General features: G+C 45.1%; 1 protein-coding gene across 5 annotated transcripts in view; it reads left to right on the top strand.

Annotated features, from left to right (window-relative positions):
* ARMH1 (armadillo like helical domain containing 1) overlaps positions 1-26,709 on the top strand; it is a 69,632-nt gene that overhangs the window by 37,498 nt on the left and 5,425 nt on the right. For 4 of the 5 annotated variants that reach the window (XM_030207260.1, XM_030207257.1, XM_030207258.1 and 1 more), the window contains 4 exons: positions 2,009-2,131; positions 2,491-2,563; positions 12,802-12,931; positions 23,233-23,310. In XM_030207260.1, coding sequence (XP_030063120.1) covers positions 2,009-2,131; positions 2,491-2,563; positions 12,802-12,931; positions 23,233-23,310 — 404 coding nt within the window. The remainder of the gene's footprint in view (positions 1-2,008; positions 2,132-2,490; positions 2,564-12,801; positions 12,932-23,232; positions 23,311-26,709) is intronic. The other variant, XM_030207261.1, reaches the window with a different exon arrangement.

The raw sequence follows: 26,709 nt of genomic DNA, 5'->3' as shown, positions 1-26,709 counted from the left end.
TCAGTTCTTGAAAATATACAAACAGAGTTTGCCATCAGACAAAAAATAGGACAACAACAGCCAATGATGTCAACTTTGTGAAAGCCTTCTCTGTATTTGGATAGCATGACAATGATAACAAAGATGAAGATGCAAGTGATGAATGAACACTACTACTAATGCAGATTATAATGACAACAACAATAATAAAGCATTCGGAAGTCAAGTGTTTCAGACAGATTTCTTTGATCAATACCCGCAGACCCAACTAAAAGGCATTGGTAATATTGCGGCCTGGCCTGATTTGAAGGAACCTTTTTATGAGACTGAACAATGCACTTGCTGATAGTCCAGTTGTTGAACTCCTTTTTAGCTGTGTATTTTCAAAATGAAAGATGGACGTCCATCTTGTTTCGAAAATACGGCCTTCCCCACCCCTGGATTGGGATGTTTTGCAAGGACGTCCAAATTGAAATTTGGACGTTCCTTTCGAAAATGCTCCTCCACGCCATGCTGTAGTGTTTTTAGCGTGCGCTAACACTAGAGACACCCATATATTCCTATGGGTATCTTTAGCATTAGTGCACGCTAATTTGTAGTGTGTGCTAAAAATGGTAGGTCACCTTAGTAAACAGAGCCCTAAGTCCCAGATCTTAGGACCATAGACTCCCAGGTTGTAGTTCCTTTCGCCCTACAATGATGATCGGAAAAACTAAATCAAGGGAGATGTGGAATAAACTAAGCTGCTTGTTTTGCTTGGATCCAAATCTGTCAGAGGCACTTTGGACCCAATATTTAAAATCAGTATTTGCTATCCAAATAAGTGTCACTGACTTTGTCTATCCAGTAACTTTCAGGGGCACAATCCTTATATTGCTGCTAGAAATGATTACTAACGACCCTGGCACTATCTGGATAATAAGACCGTGCATGGGCAGTCCTGGTAATTATCCATATAGCAGAAGGTTTGCAACTCAAGCCAATCTGTCTGGTCTATCACACTCAGGTGGCAAGGCCTAGGCCAGAAATACACTCTGTTCCATAAAGAGAAAAGGTAGGCCTACTTTCTTTGTAAGCTGGCTTTGGCTTGGCAGTCACACCCTGTTCAGCAATCTCTCTAGGTCCTATATAAAAACAGCCATTTTTAAGAGTTCTATTTTTACCAAGCTAATCTAAACACTGGACAAACAAACCAGTGAGGTCTCTGATCTCTCAAGAAGGGGAGACAAAGAAAAAGACCCCCTCATAGCTAAACTAAGGAGATGAAGGAGACTAAGTCCCCAGGTGATACAACTCATAAAGGCATGGGATCCTATTCCAGCTAGGGTCCCAGGAACCTACTTATTGAGCCTAGAAAGGAGTGAGTGAGAGAACAGCAAGGGAGAATCAAGTCTTCTTGACACTTGGAGAGGAGGACAGTAAAGCTGTTGTATATATCACTGTACATTTGTAGAAAAAAAACTGTACTACTTCAAGTGTTCTTTTTGCTACTACTCATCTCGATTAATGACCATTCTGAAGTTTGACCTTAGTGGGTTACTATTAAATTAAGCATTACAGTTACCTGATCATGTGTAGAATGGAATGTTTTCTGAGAGCACCCTTACCGAGAAACAGAAACCAATACCGTAAAAGAGATGCAGAAGTGAGGGTCTTGAAGAGAATTCTTCTCTCCACCCTACAGGACCCAACGTTTATTGCTTGTTTAGTCCCAAATAACACCCTTGAACATTGGTCCACCTGGGGGTTCCTATACTAGCAACTTTTGAGGATGGTGCCATAAGGAAATAGTTTAGTCCATATACCTATTCTCTCCAGTCACGATGTACCAGGGACTCATTTATAAACTGGGCCTTTACAAAGCACTTCTGCTCTTGTCTTTCTATGGTCTGGTTGTAACGCTGGGCATTTTATATCTTTAATGACTGACAAGCATGGAAGGTGTTTGTGGGCATGAAGGCTTTTCTTGTTATCTTAATATATCGTGCAGGGATCTTCTCTGGATGACCAACTGTGTTGTATATTGCAGCATTGCAGATGATAAAGGAACTTGTGCACTATAATGTCCGCTCCTCCCTGCTCAGCGGCTTGGTGATGCTCCTAAAACCACCTCTGAAAGAGAAGGAGAAAATCAGGCCAAAAATTCTTGATGGTAAGAGACTCAAGCCTCTTCCAGTACCTTGCAAAGTGCAGAACAGCTTGCCAGCACTTCCGGTTAAACCCTAGTTATGTGCATGTGTTTAATGGGACCAGTACTTGGGATTTTATTTATTTAGTATTTTTACTTCTGGGAATTAGATATAGCAGAACTATGTTTCCCAGGCTGACAAAAGCTGGAAGTGGAAGCAGCACGTTGCATATGAGCCTGTATCGCTGTGTGTCTCTTTAATCTCCATATATAGATGACCTTCTGCTTTGCCTCTAGACTTGTTTGATGCTTTCCAAGCGCTATTTCTCTGCATATTGCTTACAAATGTAGTAGGTTTAGTAGCTTCTCCTGTTTCCCTGCAGATCCTTCCATGGCCCAACTGACTGCATCTCTACCAGTGTTCATGCAGCAGGCAGCCGCAGCCAAAGCTATCGGGTAAGAAAGGGGAGGGTTGTTCGGTTCCGCTCTCCAGGTTCCTGGCTAATAACAGGACCCGCAGGAGGTGAAAAAGCTTCTGCAGCTGGCAGACCTGAGGAGAACTATCTCAGACCACATCACCCCCATGGATCTGAGGAAGGACCAGAGAGCTTATTGAGACTGGGAAGGGGGGGAACATTCCAGGACAGGGGTTCTTAATGATGGAGGCTGGAAGGGAGTTAAAAATAGGATTTGAAAAGTTATGTGGATGCCATCCAGTATTCAGTAGGGGCCCCCATTAACTGTCTTATACAGGCCCTGGCTGAATATCAGCTGGCACCCACGTAATCTCCGGTGAGTACTGTGTGCAGTTTTAGTCAACCTGTCTCAAAAAGGAGATAAATGAATTAGAAAAGGTTCAAGTGACAAAAATGATAAAAAGAATGAAACACTTCCCTTATGAAGAGAGGCTGAAAAGGTTAGGGCACCTCAGCATAGACACCCAGTAAAAGAGACGGGGAGGCTAAACCTCTCCAGTCCCAACCATAGCCTTCCCCACCTCCCCTCTCTGCATGTGGCCGCCTGCTGTCCAGTCCTATCCCCACTGAGGTGCCGGGGGGGGGGGGGGCAGACAGAAGAACTGAAAATGCCAGGGTTGGATAGCGCAGGAGATAGAAGACATACTGGATTCATGGAGGGGGGCACAGAGGGGAAGATGCTAGATGAAAGATGGGGGAGAGAAGAGATGTCGGATGGATGGGGGAAAGAACAAAATGCTTAATGGGAGAGGGGAGAGGAAGAGGAGGGCGGGAGAAAAGAGATGCTACCCATGTTCAGTACCCATACTTTCATCCCCACCTTAGTAATTCCCTTATCTCTTATTTGTCCTTTTTGTCTGTCCTAATTAGATTGTAAGCTTTTTCGAGCAAGGACTGTCTCTTCATGTTCAAATGCACAGCGCTGCGTACGTCTTCTAGAGCTATAGAAATGATAAGTAGTAGTAGTAGGAGAGATGCTGGTTTGGAGGAGGGGAAAGAAAGAGAAGAGATGCTGAATGGGAGACAGAGGGGGAGATGATAGAAAAGGGGAGGGAAGAGATGCTGGATATAAGGGGAGAGAGAGGGGATGCTAGATGGAAGTAGGGAGAGACAGAGGAGAGATGCTGGATTGAAAGCGGGAAGAGTGAGAGAATTAATAAAAGACTGGGGAATGGGAGGGCCAGTTGAAGGAAAAAGATGGAAAGCTATAGGTAGACACAATCAAAAAGAGGGATATTTATTTATTTATTTGTTACATTTGTATCCCACATTTTCCTACCTATTTGCAGGCTCAATGTAGCTTAACAATAGTACCGAAGAGGCGTTCGCCAATTCTGGTATAAACAGTTACACAGTGATGTTATGGTAGAATAGGGTTCATGCGGAACAAACAAACATATTAGGGAATCATATAGAGAAAGAGTTACGTTATGTCCATTGCATTCTTTGGTTTTGTCATGTTGCTGGGTTCAGGTATTTAAGTAGGGTCAGTACATAAGTACATAAGTAATGCCACACTGGGAAAAGACCAAGGGTCCATCGAGCCCAGCATCCTGTCCACGACAGCGGCCAATCCAGGCCAAGGGCACCTGGCAAGCTTCCCAAATGTACAAACATTCCACACATGTTATTCCTGGAATCTTGGATCTTTCCAAGTCCGTTTAGTAGCGGTTTATGGACTTGTCCTTTAGGAAACCGTCCAACCCCTTTTTAAACTCTGCTAAGCTAACCGCCTTCACCACTTTCTCCGGCAACGAATTCCAGAGTTTAATTACACGTTGGGTGAAGAAAAATTTTCTCCGATTTGTTTTAAATTTACTACACTGTAGTTTCATCGCATGCCCCCTAGTCCTAGTATTTTTGGAAAGCGTGAACAGAAGCTTCACATCCACCTGTTCCACTCCACTCATTATTTTATATACCTCTATCATGTCTCCCCTCAGCCGTCTCTTCTCCAAGCTGTATAGCCCTAGCCTCCTTAGTCTTTCTTCATAGGGAAGTCGTCCCATCCCCGCTATCATTTTAGTCGCCCTTCGCTGCACCTTTTCCAATTCTACTATATCTTTCTTGAGATGCGGCGACCAGAATTGAACACAATACTCAAGGTGCGGTCGCACCATGGAACGATACAACGGCATTATAACATCCTCACACCTGTTTTCCATACCTTTCCTAATAATACCCAACATTCTATTCGCTTTCTTAGCCGCAGCAGCACACTGAGCAGAAGGTTTCAGTGTGTTATCGACGACGACACCCAGATCCCTTTCTTGGTCCGTAACTCCTAACGTGGAACCTTGCATGACGTAGCTATAATTCGGGTTCTTTTTTCCCACATGCATCACCTTGCACTTGCTCACATTAAACATCATCTGCCATTTAGCCACCCAGTCTCCCAGTCTCGTAAGGTCCTCTTGTAATTTTTCACAATCCTGTCGTGATTTAACGACTTTGAATAACTTTGTGTCATCAGCAAATTTAATTACCTCGCTAGTTATTCCCATCTCTAAATCATTTATAAATATATTAAAAAGCAGCGGTCCTAGCACGGACCCCTGAGGAACCCCACTAACTACCCTTCTCCATTGTGAATACTGCCCATTTAACCCCACTCTCTGTTTCCTATCCTTCAACCAGTTTTTAATCCACAATAGGACATTTCCTCCTATCCCATGACCCTCCAATTTCCTCTGTAGCCTTTCATGAGGTACCTTGTCAAACGCCTTTTGAAAATCCAGATACACAATATCAACCGACTCCCCTTTGTCCACATGTTTGTTCACTCCTTCAAAGAATTGAAGTAAATTGGTCAGGCAAGATTTCCCCACACAAAAGCCATGCTGACTTGGTCTCAGTAATCCATGTCCTTGGATGTGCTCTGTAATTTTGTTTTTAATAATAGCCTCTACCATTTTCCCAGGCACCGACGTCAGACTCACCGGTCTATAATTTCCCGGATCTCCCCTGGAGCCTTTTTAAAAATGGGCGTTACATTGGCCACCCTCCAATCTTCCGGTACCACGCTCGATTTTAAGGATAAGTTGCATATCACTAGCAGTAGCTCCGCAAGCTCGTTTTTCAGTTCTATCAGTACTCTAGGATGAATACCATCCGGTCCAGGAGATTTGCTACTCTTCAGTTTGCCGAACTGCCCCATTACGTCCTCCAGGTTTACCGTGAAGTCAGTAAGTTTCTCCGACTCGTCCGCTTGAAATACCATTTCCGACACCGGTAACCCACCCAAATCTTCCTCGGTGAAGACCGAAGCAAAGAATTCATTCAGTCTCTCCGCTACGTCTTTGTCTTCCTTGATCGCCCCTTTTACCCCTCGGTCATCCAGCGGCCCAACCGATTCTTTTGCCGGCTTCCTGCTTTTAATATACCGAAAAAAATTTTTACTATGTTTTTTTGCCTCTAATGCTATCTTTTTTTCATACTCCCTCTTGGCCTTTTTAATCTGCGCCTTGCATTTGCTTTGACACTCCTTATGCTGTTTCTTGTTATTTTCAGGCGGTTCCTTCTTCCATTTTCTGAAGGCGTTTCTTTTAGCCCTAATAGCTTCCTATAGAATTTCAGGAGATCTCTTCTATAAGCAACAAATCTCTGACGCTAGGAAACGATATTACTCTGAATGCATTTTGAGAGCGCCTAATTCAAAAAAGTTATATGCTATTCTGAATCACTTGACATCGCCCACCTTTGCAGACTCTTGTCCTTCCCTGCTTACTGCAGATGATTTGTGATTTGGCAGGCTTTTTTTTGCGGAAGATTGTTTCCTTGCACCAAGCCCTAGACTAGCAGCCTGGACAAATTATTGTCTCCTCCTCCTCCTCTTGGCTTCAACTCACCCAGTTTTGGGATCGTGGCCAGGCCTTAGTACAGTCGCCTGGTTGGCCATCTGCCTCTTCCCTTTCTTCTATTCCGGTTAACACTAACTTGAATAATCATACCACATCTGATCAGGAACTTTCTACTTTTCCTGATCTATGTCTGCTTTTTCTCATGCCTTACAAAAGGTTTATAGTAACATACAGGCTTATTTTCAAAAGAGAAGGGCGCCCATCTTTCGACACAAATCGCAAGATGGGCGCCCTTCTCACAGGGTCGCCCAAATCAGCATAATCGAAAGCCGATTTTGGGCGTCCTCAACTGCTTTCCATCGCGGGGATGACCAAAGTTCACGGGGGCGTGTTGGAGGCATAGCGAAGGCGGGACTGGGGCGTGGCTAAAATATGGGCATCCTCGACCAATAATGGAAAAAAGAAGGGCGTCCCTGAGGAGCAGGACGTCTCGGTGAAGGGGCGGGGAAACCCATATTATCGAAACAAGATGGGCGTCCATCTTTTGTTTCGATAATACGGTCTGGGATGCCCAAATCACGAAATTTAGGTCGATATTAGAGATCGTCGTCCCCGATTTTCAGCAATAATGGAAACCGAGGACTCCCATCTCAGAAATGACGAAATACAAGCCTTTTGGTCATGGGAGGAGCCAGCATTCGTAGTGCACTGGTCCCCCTCACATGCCAGGACACCAACCGGATAACCTAGGGGGCACTGCAGTGGACTTCAGAAAAAGCTCCCAGGTGCACAGCTCCCTTACCTTGTGTGCTGTGCCTCCCAACCCCCCCCCCCCCAAAACCCACTCCCCACAACTGTACACCACTACCATAGCCCTTAGGGATGAAGGGGCACCTACATGTGGGTACAGTGGGTTTGTGGTGGGTTTTGGAGGGCTCACATTTACCACCACAAGTGTAACAGGTAGGGGGAGATGGGCCTGGGTCCGCCTGCCTGAAGTACCCCCTAAAACTGCTCCTGGGACCTGCATACTGCTGTCATGGAGCTGGGTATGATATTTGAGGCTGGAAAAAATATTTAAAATTTTTATTTTTAGGGTGGGAGGGGATTAGTGACCACTGGGGGAGTAAGGGGAGGTCATCCACGATTCCCTCCGGTGGTCATCTGGTCAGTTCGGGCACCTTTTTGAGGCTTGGTCGTAAGAAAAAAATGGACCAAGTAAAGTCGCCCAAGTGCTCGTCAGGGACACCCTTCTTTTTTCCATTATCGGTCGAGGACGCCTATGTGTTAGGCACGCCCCAGTCCCACCTTTGCTACGCTTCCGACGCCCCCATGAACTTTGGTCGTCCCCACGACAGAAAGCAGTTGAGGACGCCCAAAATCGGCTTTCGATTATGCCGATTTGGGCGACCCTGGGAGAAGGACACCCATCTCCCGATTTGCGTCGAAAGATGGGCGCCCTTCTGTTTTGAAAATAAGCCTGAAAGTAACCTTGAAATCTGGACAGAGGCAGAATAATAAATGGTATAAAGCTAAAAGGAAAAAATCAGTGTTGGATATGGCTGTAGTGGAGGAAGTAAAGAGAGGAGAGAGAAAAATGACACACAGGAAACCTGCAAGACGGTTAAGAGAAGACAGAGGAATTCAGTGACTCAGAGCAACACAATTAAAAAAATTAAGGACCTCTTTTTTACAAAGCTGCGCTAGCGATTCCTGTGTGGTAAATGAGAGGAAGCCCATTCAGTTCCTATGGGCTTCCTCTCAATGTGGAAACTCAAACGCATGAGACCATTCTTCCCGAGGGACGCATTCCGCAGCCTGATACAATCAGTGGTACTAAGCCATGCTGACTACTGCAATGGAATCTATGCGGGATGTAAAGAGCAGCTCATAAAGAAACTTCAGAACGCTCAAAGCCAGACTTATATTTGGAAAAACGCGATTCGAAGGCACCAAACCCCTCTTGAGAAAAATTGCACTGGCTCCCAATCAAAGAACGTATTGCTTTCAAGATCTGCACCCTGGTCCATAAAATTATTTACGGCGAAGCCTCGCGATACATGACCGATCTCATAGACCTACCAACCAGAAACAGTCATATCAACATGTACATACTTTAATCTCCACTACCCAAGCTGTAAGGGACTCAAATACAAATCAACTTATGCATCCAGCTTCTCTTACATAAGCACACAACTGTGGAACGCATTACCAAAAGCTGTGAAAACAACGTACGACCATCTCAACTTCCGGAAATTACTAAAGACCAACCTGTTCAAAAACGCATACCCCACCGACCCAACTTAAGTGTCTAAACCCTGCAACACAATGTAACTAAAGCTCGTAATGAACACTATATAACTCTTCTTGTCTACGGGTCCCAATGTGTCTGTAACATATGAACCTTATTCGACTATAACATCACTTTGCATTTGTTTCTCCACCGGAGTTGGCAAACGACTTCACGGTACTATGTAAGCCACACTGAGCCTGCAAACAGGTGGGAAAATGTGGGATACAAATGCAATAAATAAATAAATAAAAGAAGCCCTAAATAGCCAGACACCAAAAGTAGGAAAAAGAATTTTATTTTTAATTTAGGATAAAGTACTGTGGTTGCTATGTTATTCCATTCTAAAGGTTAATAAATAAAAATAAAATCAAAAATGGAAACTAAGATGATACTTTTGTATTGGACCATCACATTTTTTAAATAACTTTTGGAGGCCAAAACCTCCCTCCTCTGGTCAGGGTAGTATACCATAATAGCAGTATACTATCCTGACCCGTGGCAGGAGATTCAGGCCTCTGAAAACTAATTTTAAAAATGTACTGTTAGTCCAATACTAAAAAGGCATCCCCTTATTTTCCATTTTTTTGTTTTATTTTTATTTGTTAATTTGTAATGTAGTGACTGGTCTATGTCAGTTTTTGAAATTTACACCAGCTATCTTTATATTTTGCACAGTACATGGGGGGCATGCATCACTATTTGTGCTTCTCTGGTGCTGCATTTCACACAGTGTCTGGCTTTTTGGGGGGTTCAGTTTAATTTTTGTCTACATATTTCTATGTTTAGTTTGTGGATACTCGTTTTATACTTGGTGAAGGTCTATCTGTGTTCTGCGTATTTGAAAAAGATCAGGTAGTCTGTTAGTATTGAATGTCTGTGTAGGATCGATCTGTTCTCATCTAGCTTGCTTAGTTTTCCGATTGGTGCATTGATGTTCTAGTGTCCACTATAGTGTTTACAATTCTGTCTTTTCCTAGGCAGGCCTTTGTTGTGTGACTTGTGGAAGTTACTGCTATTATGGTATGGTAGAATTGCTCTATGTGTCCTGAGTGACATTTGTATTGTTTTGTATAACTTCACTGTCTGTCTGGTACTAGGATTTTGGATTTGTACATTCAAGTACAAGAGGCATTATCTTGTCCTTGGATGGTTAACAATCTCAGACCTGTGTTTACAAAGACATGCTATAGGCACATTAGCATTTTTAGCGCGTTAGTGGTTGGCGCGCATCAAACGCTAACACGCCTATAGGCATGTATTGGCATGTTAGTGCTTAATGCACCTTAACTTTAAAGGCACGTTAAAAACGCTAACATGCCTTAATGAACATACCCTTAAATTTGTACCTAGTCGATGGAGGGTTAAGTAACTTGCTGAGATCTCACGGAGCGGCAGTGGGATCTAACAGATAAAATATATTCCAAACATGTTTGGTAACTCAGCAGTAAAGTGAAGGCCAGAAGATCTGAAGCTTGGTGGTTATTTGACAACCCACCAAAAAACTGATAGGCAAATCATTTTATGGTTGCCAGCAATACAGGATTTCTATTACATGGCGAACAGGAAGATGCTGGATTGGGGAGTTAGGACTGACTGGAAGCCAGTTTGCATATATTTTCAGAATACTGCAAATGCCGTTCTGTTTTATAAGTTGTACTTTGTTGTATTCAGTGGGCATAATACCATCAATAACAGAGGTATTAGGGGGAGGCATCTGGTACATCTGCAGCAGTTACACCACCACATTCAAAAATGCCCCTACTGTCCCTTTACTGCCGACATAGGTGTTGACCGCCCCCCCCCCCCCCAACTCCAAAGATTTTAACTTGCACTGTCCCTCCATAGTTCTGCCTACCTTAGCCTGTCAGTTAAGTCGCTCCTCAGCATGGAAGAAAGAAGACTGAGAAGGGGATATGATAGAATTTTATAAAATTATGAGTGGGATGGAACAGGTAAATAAGGAATGGTTGTTTAACCTTTTAAACAACACAAAAACAAGAGAACACCCCATAAAAATAATGACCAGCAGATTGAAACAAATCACAGAAAATATTTTTTTCATACAGTGCGTTATTAAGCTGTGGACTCTGATACCGGAAGTTGTGGTCAGGGTGACTAATATAGCAGGAATCAAAGAGGTTTGGACAACTTAATGGAGAAAGTGTACATAAAATATTAGTCTGCTAGACAGAGCCACTGTTCATCCCTGGACATGAGCTGTAAGAAATTTGATCCACTTTTGAGATCTTCCTGCTACTTGTGACCAAGATAGGCAATGGGTTCGATGCCCTTGGTCTGACTTAGCATGGCTTTTCTTATGTTCTTTTGCTTACTATAAAACTAATAAGTGGTAGGTGCAATGGAACTCTCCATGACCTCTGACTAGCATTGTGTGGATCTGGTAGCATTATAGAACTGATAAGTGGTAGGTGCAATGGAACTCTCCCTGACCTCTGACTAGCATTGTGTAGATCTGGTAGCACTATAGAACTGATAAGTGGTAGGTGCAATGGAACTCTCCCTGACCTCTGACTAGCATTGTGTAGATCTGGTAGCACTATAGAACTGATAAGTGGTAGGTGCAATGGAACTCTCCATGACCTCGGATTAGCATTGTGTAGATCTGGTAGCACTATAGAACTGATAAGTGGTAGGTGCAATGGAACTCTCCCTGACCTCTGACTAGCATTGTGTAGATCTGGTAGCACTATAGAACTGATAAGTGGTAGGTGCAATGGAACTCTCCCTGACCTCTGACTAGCATTGTGTAGATCTGGTAGCACTATAGAACTGATAAGTGGTAGGTGCAATGGAACTCTCCCTGACCTCTGACTAGCATTGTGTGGATCTGGTAGCACTATAGAACTGATAAGTGGTAGGTGCAATGGAACTCTCCCTGACCTCTGACTAGCATTGTGTAGATCTGGTAGCACTATAGAACTGATAAGTGGTAGGTGCAATGGAACTCTCCCTGACCTCTGACTAGCATTGTGTGGATCTGGTAGCACTATAGAACTGATAAGTGGTAGGTGCAATGGAACTCTCCCTGACCTCTGACTAGCATTGTGTAGATCTGGTAGCACTATAGAACTGATAAGTGGTAGGTGCAATGGAACTCTCCCTGACCTCTGACTAGCATTGTGTAGATCTGGTAGCACTATAGAACTGATAAGTGGTAGGTGCAATGGAACTCTCCCTGACCTCTGACTAGCATTGTGTAGATCTGATAGCACTATAGAACTGATAAGTGGTAGGTGCAATGGAACTCTCCCTGACCTCTGACTAGCATTGTGTAGATCTGGTAGCACTATAGAACTGATAAGTGGTAGGTGCAATGGAACTCTCCCTGACCTCTGACTAGCATTGTGTAGATCTGGTAGCACTATAGAACTGATAAGTGGTAGGTGCAATGGAACTCTCCCTGACCTCTGACTAGCATTGTGTAGATCTGGTAGCACTATAGAACTGATAAGTGGTAGGTGCAATGGAACTCTCCCTGACCTCTGACTAGCATTGTGTAGATCTGGTAGCACTATAGAACTGATAAGTGGTAGGTGCAATGGAACTCTCCCTGACCTCTGACTAGCATTGTGTAGATCTGGTAGCACTATAGAACTGATAAGTGGTAGGTGCAATGGAACTCTCCCTGACCTCTGACTAGCATTGTGTGGATCTGGTAGCACTATAGAACTGATAAGTGGTAGGTGCAATGGAACTCTCCCTGACCTCTGACTAGCATTGTGTAGATCTGGTAGCACTATAGAACTGATAAGTGGTAGGTGCAATGGAACTCTCCCTGACCTCTGACTAGCATTGTGTAGATCTGGTAGCACTATAGAACTGATAAGTGGTAGGTGCAATGGAACTCTCCCTGACCTCTGACTAGCATTGTGTAGATCTGGTAGCACTATAGAAACTGATAAGTGGTAGGTGCAATGGAACTCTCCCTGACCTCTGACTAGCATTGTGTGGATCTGGTAGCACTATAGAACTGATAAGTGGTAGGTGCAATGGAACTCTCCCTGACCTCTGACTAGCATTGTGTGGATCTGGTAGTGCCATAGAACTGATAAGTGGTAGATACAATGACACTATTTCCAGGAGCTGATTAGGTTTCTTTGACAGCATGCTGGCTCAGGAATCCCTGGATCTTTGTGAGGAGCTCATCCAGCTTCGAGTAGTGCATCACCTTCTGTATGCGATGGGGAACCAGAATCATGCAGACAGCCAGAGGCAGGCCAGCCTCTCTCTAGAGGTGAGAAACATGGAAGGGGGGAGATGTGTAATGTTATTTTACTACAGTATTCATGTCCTTTATTTAAACTGACTTGGTAGGTCAAATCCTTGAACCTGAGTGCTACAGCTACAGTGTAGAGGAGACTCAGGATCAATTCTGGGCCTTAAAGCATCCAAGATGGGTAGATTTCCAAGGATAACCCTGTAGAAGGAGAAATTACATCTTACCTGATAATTTTCTTTCCAGTAGTCCTTCCCACTATTCCAGAACTTGTTGGATAGTTGTGTGCATCAACCAGCAGTTGGAGATAGAGAAAATTGAGCTGAGACATCTCTCAGCGTCCAGTCCAGCTCCTCAGTCTTTACGTAGACAAGCAGTAAGGAGAAACTCAGAATAAACACAACAACCTGAAACAACTTGCTAACCTAACACTAACCAGACGAGCAAACGTGTGGACCTTTCATCTCTGGACAACTTTTAGAGAACAAGAGATATGCAGAGAGCACCATGCAAGGTGACAATCGTTATTTGAACCATTATTCTGCACTGACTAAACAACTCAGAAATCTTGGGCAGGCCTCTGGAATTGTGAGAAGGACTAATGGAAAGAAAATGATCCGATAAGACCCAATTTCTCCTTCAACTATGTGGCTTCCCACTATTCCAGAACCTGTAGAATGCTCAAAAGTAATCTCTAGAGTGGGTGGGGTCTTGAAACTGTCATCCTGAGGACTGAAGCCCCAAAACTGGTTTCCAAGCATGCCACAAAGTCCACTCTGTAATGCTCGGTAAAGGTATGCAGTGCCAACTATGTCGCCGCCTAGCAAATATCTGCCAGAAATAGTAAGGTGGTCTCTGCTCAGGATTTTGCTGTACAGCTTGTAGAATGAGCCTGCTTCCCCGCAAGCAAATAAACTGACGTGATAGTTTCCTTTAGCCATCTAGTAATTGCTGGCTTGGAAGCCATGAGGCCAATCTTCTGTTTATCAAAAAACACAGTCTGTCTGATTTATGAAACTCAGTTGTGACGTCTAGATATCTAATGAGGATGCTATGCACATCAAGAAACTTCAAGGAGTAATACTAAGCCTTTTCATCCTCTCTGCGAAAGGACAGAGGCTCCATAGATTGGTTGAGATGAAATGCTGTTATCATTTTTGGAAGAAAGGAAGAAACTATGCGCAGGGAGATCCCTGCTTCCGAAAAGCAAAGAAAGGGATCCTGACAAGAGAGAGCTTGAAGCTCTGAAACCCTACATGCCAATGCAACAGCCACCAAGATTGCTGTCCTGAGTGTAAAATCTTTCAAGGAGGACTTCTGGAGTGGCTCAAAAGGAGGCTTCTGAAAAGCCCAAATGACTACATTAAGGTTCTAATCTGGCACAGTGTATGAAAGGGAGGCTGGAACCAGCCTGCTCCCTGCAAGAATCCAATGATATCTGGGTGAGCCACAAGAAACGTCTTCTGTAGTCAGCCCCTAAAACAGGCCAAAGCCACACTTGAAATTTCAGAGAACCCAATGCCAATCCTCTCTGAAGGTCTGCCTGGAGAAACGCTAGGATGTGCACGATCTGAACAGAGAAGGGAGACAGTCACCAGCCCTTGAAATTCCTCCACACCCTCACATATGCCATGGATGTAGAGCGTTTCTGAGCCTGAAGTGAGATAGCAATGACCAAATCAGAATAACCTTTTTGTCTCAATCGAGCCCTTTCAATGGCCAAGGATTCTGTATGAACACTGGACCTTGCTTCAGTAGGCCATGTACCTGTGGAAGTTGGAGAGGACCCCTGTCCAGCAGTCAAAGCAGAGCCATGTACTACAGTCTCTGAGGCCAACATTAGTGTTCAAATCCCACCTCCCAACTGCCCTGGATTACTTTTCCCGTCTCATCCCCTATACACCTGCTTGCTCACTCCGCTACACAAATGCTGGTCTACTTCAGCTTCCCCCTCCTTCTGTCATCAGACTAGAATCCACACATGCATCAGCTCTCAGTTATGTTGGTCCCAAACTATGGAATGCCCTACCCCCCTACCTTCATTCAGAATCCTCCTACACCAAATTACCTTTCTGAAAACTCGCCTCTTCCCTGTAGCCTAATCTTGCTTACTCCTAGCTTTACTTTGCCTTCTCTAGCAACATATCATTGTTTTACTGTGAACTGCTTTGAAGCCATATTTTGGCATACAGTGGTATATCAAGCTTTGTAAATAAACAAACAAACAAATAAATAAATATTCGACCCCAGTGCAATATGATCCTTTTCAACATGAAGCCTACCATTGGTCAAGGAGGGAAGACATTCAGTAGATGTGTCCCTGGACAGGGCTGCAGTAGGGCTTCGATCCCCATCGAGCCCGGTTCTTTCCAACAGCTGAATAACTCGGGCACTTCGGACTTCTTTTTTGTCACCATCAAGTCCAGAAGCAGAGAACTCCATCAGTCACTGCCAGCTGAAACCCCTGGTGGAATAGTTCTCATTCTCTTGAGTCCAAGGAGTGTCTGCTGAAAAACTCTGCCTTCACATTCAAGGACCCTGCAGTGTGAGCTGCCGACAAGCAGAGAAGATTTTTCTCCACCCAACTGATGAGGAAGGCTGCCTCCATTGCCATCGGTCAACTGCGGGTCCTGCCTTGCTAGTTGATATAAGCTACTGCTGTCACATTGTTGGAGAAAACTCATGCTGGGGCTTCCCACCAAAAAGGGAGCAAAATCGCATAAGACATTCAGCACTGCCCTGAGCTCCAAGCGATTAACCACTGAGACTCCTGTTCCGTCCAGGTGCCCGGTGCCAGATGTAATGAGCTCCCCAACATGACTTGCTGGTGTCCGTTGTCACCACCTCCCATTGTGTTATCGGAAAGGGATCTCTGTTGGTCAGATTGCTGGGTGACAACAACCTGTCACAGATTCAGGGATGGTCAGCCCTTGGACTGCAGCCAAAGCTGCGGCAGACAAGTCCCTTGGGCTGGCACAGGGCAGGATTCAGAACAAGAACCAAGACAGGACTGGGCAAGACAAGGCTAGACAAGACAGGGCTAGAATAAACCAGGTAAGACTGGACAAGGCAAGGCTAAACTAGGCAGGACAGAAGTAACAAGGTACTAAAGACAAGACAAGGACCAGATCCAGATGAGCCAAAGAAAACAAGGCAAAGGGCTAGAACTGGAACCCAGTCAGAACAAGGCAAGACATGGAAACAGGGCTAAAACTGGGTTCAGACAAGACAAGCAAGGCAACAAGGCTAGAACTGAACCCCTGGCAGAACAAGGCAGACACAGAACTAGGTTAAAACTGGGTCCAGAAAAGGCAAGACAAGGTCAAGGCAAAGACTGGATCTGAACAGGACTAGGCAAGACAAGGCTAGTCACAACAGGACAAAGAAGACAGGCAAGACAGAACCTGGATCCAGAAAAGGCAAAGAGAGAAAGGCAACAGGGCTAGAACTGAATCCAGACAAGAACCTGGCAAGACACAGAAATAAGGCTAGAACTCGATCCAGACACGAGAAAGAGCAAAACAAGATATGGTAGACAAAGCAGGGCTGGAGCTAGGCGACAGGAACAAACAGAAGCAAACAGGCAGAAACTCAGGAGCAAGGCTTTCAGGAACAAGGTTTGCAGAAGCAAGGCTTTAAGGTACAAGACTCACACGAACTTAGTTAGGCAGAAACAAGGCTGCAGGAACAAGACTCACAGGAACACGGTTAGGCAGAAACAAAGTTACACAGGAACAAGGCTTCAGCATCAAGGTTTGCAGGAGCAAGGCTTTCATGAGCAAGGTTTGGAGGAGCAAGGCTTCCAGGTACAAGGTTCAGAAACAAGACACACAGGAACAAGGATTCAGGGACAAGACTCACAGGAACAAAGTTAGGCAGGAAACAAGGCATACAGGTATAAGGCTTCAGGGACAAGGCACACAGAAACAAGACTAAGCAGGAACTGGTTCCAAACAGGGAACACAAAGACAAAGCATGAAAGTCCCAGAGTTCCTTATAAAGGTCCTCACGGATGATGTCAGAACCTCTGGTGCCCTGGAATGAGGCTTGGATGCAGGAACACCAGAGTGAGGCTTGGATAGACTCTGAAGTGAGGCTTGGATGCAGGAACATGAGAGTGAGGCTTGGATAGACTGGAGTGAGGCTTAGATGCAGGAACACCAGAGTGAGGCTTGTATAACAGGAAAACAGGCAGCAGATCAGTGTTGCCAGGTGGGCGGTTTTACCGCTCAATTGGGCGGTTTTCCGCGACCCGCCGCAGGAAATTTTTGCCCGCGGCGGGTTGCCGTTTTTTGGGCTTCTTTTTTGTCTTTTGGGCGGTTTTTAGGCGTTTTTTTTTCGGCCGCGGGGGGCGGGGTTAGTGACGTTTTGGGCGGGGTGACGTTCTGGGCGGGGCCGATGATGGGGGAGGCGGGGCCGGTAACGGGGGAGGCGGGGCCGACGGCGGGGCGGGATTGATGATGCAGGGGTGAGGGTGTCAGGGGCGGGGTTTGAGTTTGGGCGGGTTTTGGGCTGGATTTAGGCTGGTTTGGGTGGGAAAAAAATTTTCCACCTGGCAACCCTGCAACAGATGCATCAATGCAGGGACAAGGCAGTTGGAAGAAACTGCAGAGCCTGACCACTGGAAAAAGGTGAGTTTGGACATGGGGGCACGGCCATGACACAATCACTGCATTCTCCATCTGGCAATTGGCATCCAAGGCAGATTAAGGTCGTACTTCTGTGACACTGGAGACCAACGGCTAAGAAGAAATTCCTGTAACAGCTGCATATAAGCCCTTGCCCATGGCACCACTTCCAGCGCTGCCATCATTTACCCCAGAACTTGGATTTAGTCCCAGACCTTGGGCCTGCCTCGACTGAAGAGAAGACGAATCTGTTGAACCAGCTTCGACCTCCTGCACTGTGTGAAGAAGATCCTCTTCCATGCTGTGTTGAATAGAACGCCCAGATACTCCAGCATCTGCAATGGAGTTAGTCTGCTCGACTCGAAACTGATCACCCAACCCACTGACTGCAGAAGACTGAAAACTTTGTCCATCACTGCCATGCTATCTGAATAGGATGATGCAGAAATGAGCCAATCGGTCATCGAGATACGGGTGAACTCTAATTCCCTGGTGCTGAAGGAAGGCTGCTACCACTACCATAACCTTGGTAAAGGTTCTTGGAGCCGTAGCAAACTGGAAATGACAGCCCAGCATAGCAAAATGTAGAAACTTCTGATGTGGCAGCCATATGGGCATATGCAAGTACATCTCCTTGAGATTGAGGGCAGTGAGAAATTCTGCTTGAACCGAGGCTATGGCCTAATGGTTAGTGTAACAGGCGTTGATCCTGGCAATCTGAGTTTGATTCCCACTGTAGCTCCTTGTGACTTTGGGCAAGTCACATAATCCTCCATTGCCCCAGGTACAAAAACTTAGAATGTAAGCCCTCTAGGGACTGAGACAGTACCTGCATACAATGTGTACAGTGCTGCATACATCTAGTAGCGTTATAGAAATGATTAATAGTAGTAGTAACAAAAATCGGGACACTTCAATGCAGTGGTATAGATCTACAAGGGAAGAAGTAAATTCCCAGGGCATCAGAGACAGGGATCTGAAGACCTCCAGATATGACTCTGCAGACTCAAGCCACCCACAAAGCTCAACTGGAGACCAGTTGACCAACTAGACCAGGAGCAAAGCACTCAGAACCAGATTCTGAAAAGTGGAGCTGGACTGGATGCCAAGAGAGATATGTCTCAGCTCAGTTTTCAATTCGCTAGCTCCACCTGCTTTTTGATGGACACAACTATCCCACGGGTTCGGGAATAGTGGTAAGCCAGCACACATTTAGTGGCATGTGATAGAAGACGCAGACACTGGGGGTAATTTCATAAGAGGATTATGTTATGAGAAGTCCAAAAAGGTACCTGTTGTATATAGGCAATGTAGGTACCTACCTTTATAAGATGGACTCCTAGAACCAGCTCCAGTAGTGCATAAATGATTACACAGAAATTTACACTTGCTCCAAAAAAAAAAGAAAGTTATAAATATATTTGTACTTGAGTCTGGCATGAGTCTGACTTTTGATTACCCCTATAGTGGATCAGGGAATATTAAAGGTTTGACTAAAAGCCAGGTTTTTATAGCAGTCTTGAAATTTTTAAAGGACAATTTGGCATGAATGGTTAGAGGAGGAGAATTTCAATGAAAAGGAGTGGTGAAGAATAAATCATATGGGATAAAGAGCCAGAATTAATCTGAACAAGACCAGATCCTACCTAAATTTACACTATCCCGACTGTAATGGCCTTAAATACAAATCTACCTACGCCTCCAACTTCTCCTACATAGGCACAAAACTATAGAATGCCTTACCCAAATCCGTAAAATCAACTCAGAACTATCTAAATTTTAGAAAACCATTGAAGACCATCCTGTTCAAAAAGGCTTACTCCCCAGAATCAACCTATCCATTCTGGTTTTCAGCAAGATTCTCCGATCTTATTAACTTGTAACTTTGTTACCTTTGTTGTTTATATGATACCTAATTGTTCATTACCTTACTCTTACATTGTTTAATTGTACTTTTCTGTACTGTAGTCTTCCCTACGGTTCTATGTTAGCCACATTGAGCCTACAACTAGTGGGAAAAAACACATAGAGTCTAAACTCACTGATCATCAATGCATCATACATCAACTTCTGACCCTCACCCCCCGCAATACCACATCACTCATACATTTACTCACAGAAATATGTACACCACATGTCTTAGTGTCCTAATACTGCCCTTTAAGCTTCCCACTGTCTCTTTCCAATGTTTCAATGTTGATGTCCCATTGTTATACTCCTAACGATACTTCGATGGTCTCGCATAACTTGTACAATGTAACCCATAACCAAGTTGTAACAAATGTATTTCCATTATTCATATCGTATTGTAAGCCACACTGAGCCCGCAAAGAGGTGGGAAAATGTGGGATACAAATGCAATAAATAAATAAATATTAAATAATAATAATATAGGGGGCAATTCTATAAATGGCACTGCAAGTTAGGTGCCAAAAAATGAGCATTAAATTAGTATTCTTTAACAACAAATTTGTGTGCCAAATGTGTTACAGAATACTAGTCAGGAATGACATGCCTAAATTTAGGTGCAAATGCTTACGCCTGCTCTATGGAGGGCTAAATGCAATGCCAAGCACACGCAACCGACAACATTCTATAAAGCAGGTGCTGGAATGGTCGGAGCATCCACGACCCACCCATGCCCTTCCCACGTGAACACTCCCCGCAGTACCCTCACTTATTGCCCTATCCTTTATCCTCACCTTTTTTATTCCCCTACCCTTAATTGTTCTGTCTGTCTCATGTCTTATCTAGATTGTAAGCTCTTTGAGCAGGGACTGTCTTTTTTGTGTATGGTGTGCAGCGCTGCGTATGCCTTGTAGCGCTATAGAAATGATAAGTAGTAGTAGTAGTAGATACGTTCTAGACACTTAGGCGCCAAGTTACAACATAGTACCAAAGTGTATTTATGCACATGCCTGCCATTTCACTACCATTTTGGTGTGTTATTGCCATTGGTGCACAATAAAGAATTAGGGGCTATATGTGTACACATGTATGTTATGAAATATGCATTTATATTGCCATTCTGCGTGTGCTCCATCCAAACAATAGCCCTTGGAATGCCTCTTCACAAATCATGTAAAAGTGGGCACACTCTCTGCACGTACTTGTTATACACAGTTGTACGAAGGCTTTTTTTTTACATGTAAAATGAGTTTTACAAAACAGCAAAAACTATCAAATTGGTAGAAGGGAAACCACTGAAATGCTTGGGCTATGAAGCCAGGAAGGCCAGGCCGTGACACTTAGTTAACAGGTAATGGCCTGCAGCACCTTTCAAATGGTCTGGAAATTCAAGACATGTTCACCCAACTAAAATTAAACAGCCATGGAAAAGTGATAGGCTTTAAGCTAGGGTTTTACTGGAGGTACAATGTACTGGTGAAATATTTCCTCAATTATTACTTTAAAAGGAGTGAAGCCTGTGAAAACTGGGATTACTTTAAATCAGTGGGATTTGAATTAGAGACTTAAGTACAGTGGGGGAAATAAGTATTTGATCCCTTGCTGATTTTGTAAGTTTGCCCACTGACAAAGACATGAGCAGCCCATAATTGAAGGGTAGGTTATTGGTAACAGTGAGAGATAGCACATCACAAATTAAATCCGGAAAATCACATTGTGGAAAGTATAAGAATTTATTTGCATTCTGCAGAGGGAAATAAGTATTTAATACCTCTGGCAAACAAGACCTAATACTTGGTGGCAAAACCCTTGTTGGCAAGCACAGCGGTCAGACGTCTTCTGTAGTTGATGATGAGGTTTGCACACATGTCAGGAGGAATTTTGGTCCACTCCTCTTTGCAGATCATCTCTAAATCATTAAGAGTTCTGGGCTGTCGCTTGGCAACTCGCAGCTTCAGCTCCCTCCATAAGTTTTCAATGGGATTAAGGTCTGGTGACTAGCTAGGCCACTCCATGACCCTAATGTGCTTCTTCCTGAGCCACTCCTTTGTTGCCTTGGCTGTATGTTTTGGGTCATTGTCGTGCTGGAAGACCCAGCCACGACCCATTTTTAAGGCCCTGGCGGAGGGAAGGAGGTTGTCACTCAGAATTGTACGGTACATGGCCCCATCCATTCTCCCATTGATGCGGTGAAGTAGTCCTGTGCCCTTAGCAGAGAAACACCCCCAAAACATAACATTTCCACCTCCATGCTTGACAGTGGGGACGGTGTTCTTTGGGTCATAGGCAGCATTTCTCTTCCTCCAAACATGGCGAGTTGAGTTCATGCCAAAGAGCTCAATTTTTGTCTCATCTGACCACAGCACCTTCTCCCAATCACTCTCGGCATCATCCAGGTGTTCACTGGCAAACTTCAGACGGGCCGTCACATGTGCCTTCCGGAGCAGGGGGACCTTGCGGGCACTGCAGGATTGCAATCCGTTATGTCGTAATGTGTTACCAATGGTTTTCGTGGTGACAGTGGTCCCCAGCTGCCTTGAGATCATTGACAAGTTCCCCCCTTGTAGTTGTAGGCTGATTTCTAACCTTCCTCATGATCAAGGATACCCCACGAGGTGAGATTTTGCGTGGAGCCCCAGATCTTTGTCGATTGACAGTCATTTTGTACTTCTTCCATTTTCTTACTATGGCACCAACAGTTGTCTCCTTCTCGCCCAGCGTCTTACTGATGGTTTTGTAGCCCATTCCAGCCTTGTGCAGGTGTATGATCTTGTCCCTGACATCCTTAGACAGCTCCTTGCTCTTGGCCATTTTGTAGAGGTTAGAGTCTGACTGATTCACTGAGTCTGTGGACAGGTGTCTTTCATACAGGTGACCATTGCCGACAGCTGTCTGTCATGCAGGTAACGAGTTGATTTGGAGCATCTACCTGGTCTGTAGGGGCCAGATCTCTTACTGGTTGGTGGGGGATCAAATACTTATTTCCCTCTGCAGAATGCAAATAAATTCATATACTTTCCACAATGTGATTTTCCGGATTTAATTTGTGATGTGCTATCTCTCACTGTTACCAATAACCTACCCTTCAATTATGGGCTGCTCATGTCTTTGTCAGTGGGCAAACTTACAAAATCAGCAAGGGATCAAATACTTATTTCCCCCACTGTATATGTATTGTTAAATAACTTCTGGTTTTTAAAAGAGAAAGAATGTAATCAGATGTATTGTTTCTAACTAATATTGGACAATAAGTATGTTTTCAATGAAATGATCTGACTATATACCGTATTGGCCTTGAAGAAGCCAACCAGATGATCAATGTGGATTAATGAATTAGACAAGTAATATCTAGGGATAATCAGGTTAATACCACTTTTTTTTTTTCTGTTTACTGTTTAATTGATCTCCTTGTCTTGTTTCACTCTCCCTATTTAGTGCTCTAAGGAAGAGAATAGAATTACCTGACTGAAATAATTCCTATTTATTACTTTCTCTGTATTTCCAGCAAGTTGTTTTATCGCTTGTAAAAATTTAAATGGTTATAAATAAAAAATTTAAAAAAAAACAAAAAACAATATAAAGGTGAGCTGCAGTAATACTTGTGTTAAAAGGAACTCTTCCTATTAAAACTAACTTCAGAACCAACTGGTGTGTGTAAGTCTGGAAATGGTTGCAGCGAGGCAGATGGTCAGCTATGAGATGACGTATTGTAAAGAATGATATTTTGTAATTTTGTAAAATCTAACAGTATTTGTATAGTAAAATATTGGTGTCTCCTTACAGTACTTAATACGAGCATTTCCTGTTGTGGCAGAACAAGTGAGAACAGCGATTGGAGAGGCTCTCTTTGAACAACTGATGGTAAATACTGTCAAATAACACCTCAGGTGGTTGGGGTGGGGAGAGTGGAACAGCTCCTTTCATACTACTCAGCACTTTCAGCTCTGCAAAAACAGCCCTCTAGCACAGTAACAGAAAATGATGGCAGAGAGACCAAACTGGTTCATCCACTCTAGAGGCCGACTGAATTTTGGTTTTGCTTTCAACTCTGAAACCAGCCGGAAATCTGGATTTGAACATGCTTTGGTTTTGGTCTGCACGGCCGGGCGCTACAGAGACTTGAACTGCACTATGCAGGAAGTTGGGGAAGTCTCACGGGACTTGAAACCATGAGACTTCCCCAGCTTCCTGCACCGCACGGCTCAAGTATCTGCAGAGCATGGCCGTGCAAGGAAAGACAAAAGACTTTGAGGCTCAAGGAAGGAGAAACAAATCCAGAGCCTGAGCCCAACTGTTAAGGGAAACGGGGCGGGGGGGGGGGGGGGGGGGCGATGAGAGAAACTGGGTGGTCTTCTTAGGTAGTGTTTGGGTGCTGACGTGGTGCAGTGGGGTGAGTGGGAGGGAGGATGATGTAGCCATAGACATTAAAGGGAAAATCTCCTTCCTTACTTTCCCCGACAGAAGGCAAGACCGTGTAGCTTTGGGCAAAGGGTGCCTTTAGGAGGGAGTATGCTTTCACAGGCAGAGATTGGATTTGTGCCTGCTTTTTGATCAACTGACAATCTCTGTTTGAAGGTTAACCCTCCCCCTCCCTTTTCCATATTCCTGTATTGTATATATCTACCGGGGGGGGGGGGGGGGGAAGGAGGGGGGAAGGGCCCATCCAAAATACCAAGGTCTGGCTACGCCACTGTTACAAACACAACAAGCGCAGAGGAAATATGAGAGGAACTTGTTAAAACGTCAACAATAAAGCAGACATAACATTCTCCGAGGACAAGCAGGGCTGCTTGTTCTCACACGTGGGCCGATGTCTGCGTCGGCCCAGGAATCAGCATTTTGCAAGCAAAATATATAAAAAAGGTTTTGCCAGAGTCTTCTGGTGCACGTGCACCGCGCGGACTGATTTCCTGCCCATCACATGAACGCGTTCCCTCTTTTTTCTTTTCTCCGCGTTCAGGTGCAGTAGTTTTTTTCTGCGCTCCTCTCAGGCCCAGGAAAGAGTCTTCGAGTTTTCGCTTTTCTCTCCTAATTTTTATTTTTATTGTCATTTAAAAAAAAAAGTACCTGTAGTGTGCTTTTAGTTTTGTCCCCTTTCAGGGTTCCTTTGTTTTTCGTTTGCGGCCGGTTTTTAGGCCGCATGGGCGGGTTTATTCCCTTATTTTTGTGCCCTTTTTCTTTTATCAGGCATAATCGCGTCTTTTGATTTTGCCAAAGCCGTTTTTCCTTCCATGTCATCAAAGGACACCCAGCGGCTTCAAACGTACTCGGTGCAAACCGGGCCATCTCAGGTACCGATACCCATGCCTGGTGTATCCAGTGCCTTGGGCCTGACCATAGCCCAGCCACTTGCAGTCTGAGTCTTCGTATGAAGAAACGGACCCAAGTGTCTCGAGAAGCCCAACGAGGAAAAGCTTTTGGGGCTCGGTCCAGTCCTTCGACATCGGTACTGAGGACGGTGCGTCGACATCGAGGGAAGCATCGACGTCAGGAGTGGAGGTAATGGCTGCTGAAAGACCAATTCGCACTGGGAGCAGTGAGGCATCGAGTGGGTCTCCACCTGCCTTGAGGCCTCCTGTATGCAGGTCCCCCGGATCAACCTTCGTCGGACCCAGCCCCTAGGAGCCGTGAGAATTCCACGTCCTCCTCATCGGTACCGAGGGGTCTTGATGATGGGTGTCGAGCGAAGGTGAAGAAGCACCGTCATCATTCTCCTTCGACACACAGTGCCGGGAGCTCTGGGGCGAGGGAATCAGCACCCGAGAAGTGTTGGCGCCGAGAGGATCGCTCCCCCCTCTATCAGGAAGTGACGATGCGTCGGTCTTCTGGCAGCCCGGTACCTGCTCCTGACCCTCGACACTGGCTCCTTAACCGACCCCGCAGCATTTTCTGACGGCGGCTCTCGACGAGCGCATCAGGGCCCTGCTTCCAGAGCTTCTGGAAGGATTGCTGCGCCAGTCTGCTTCGGTGTCAGGGGTGCCTTATGCTTTCCATACTGTCTGCAGCAGCGGCATCTGGCCCTTTGCCTGTGGTGATGTCCCCAACCTCAGTGCTGCCTGCGGCATCTGTGTCAGCTGCCACCCAGGTTGACTCCCCTTCAACGTTGGTGGAGGAAGCTTCACCGCAGTCCAGGCAGGCGTCGACTTTTCGGCACCACCATTGAGGAAGTCGCTCCTCGGTGTTGAGGCAGGATCGGTTTCAGACTGCTCTGAGGGAGGTCTTGTCCGATACTGAAGATGAGCGTTCTTGGGTTGAAGAGGAAGATCCCAGGTACTTTTCTTCTGATGTGTCCTATGGGATTCCCTCTGAACCTTCCCCTCCATCAGAAAGGAGACTTTCTCCACTGGAGAGTCTATCCTTTACCTCCTTTGTCCGGGAAACAGGGGTGATATGATACAGATGTTCAAATATTTGAAAAGTATTAATCCGCAAACGAACCTTTTCCGGAGGTGCGAAGGCGGTAGAACGAGAGGACATGAAATGAGATTGAAGGGAGTCAGACTCAAGAAAAATGTCAGGAAGTATTTTTTCACGGAGAGAGTAGTGGATGCTTGGAATGCCCTCCCGCGGGAGGTGGTGGAAATGAAAACGGTAATGGAATTCAAACACGCGTGGGATAAACATAAAGGAATCCTGTTCAGAAGGAATGGATCCTAAGGAGCTTAGCCGAGATTGGGTGGCAGAGCCAGCCGGTGGCGGAAGGCGAGGATAGTGCTGGGCAGACTTATACGGTCTGTGCCCTGAAGAGGACAGGTACAAATCAAAGTAGGGTATACACAAAAAGTAGCACATATGAGTTTGTCTTGTTGGGCAGACTGGATGGACCATGCAGGTCTTTTTCTGCCGTCATTTACTATGTATGTTACTATGTGTCCTATGGGATTCCCTCTGAACCTTCCCCTCCATCAGAAAGGAGACTTTCTCCACTGGAGAGTCTATCCTTTACCTCCTTTGTCCGGGAAATAGTAACATAGTAGATGACGGCAGAAAAAGACCTGCACGGTCCATCCAGTCTGCCCAACAAGATAAACTCATATGTGCCACTTTTTGTGTATACCTTACTTTGATTTGTACCTGTGCTCTTCAGGGCACAGACCGTATAAGTCTGGCCAGCCCTATCCCCGCCTCCCAACCACCAGCTCTGGCACAGACCGTATAAGTCTGCCCAACACTATCCCCGACTCCCAACCACCAGTCCCGCGTCTGGGAAATGGTTTCCTGCAGTGGCCAATCCAGGTCACAAGTACTTGGCAAGATCCC

Source organism: Microcaecilia unicolor, chromosome 6 (assembly GCF_901765095.1).
Source record: "Microcaecilia unicolor chromosome 6, aMicUni1.1, whole genome shotgun sequence".
Lineage (NCBI taxonomy): Eukaryota > Metazoa > Chordata > Amphibia > Gymnophiona > Siphonopidae > Microcaecilia > Microcaecilia unicolor.
The sequence above is the reverse complement of the archived record's forward strand: the minus strand, read 5'-3'. Positions and strand labels throughout refer to the sequence as shown.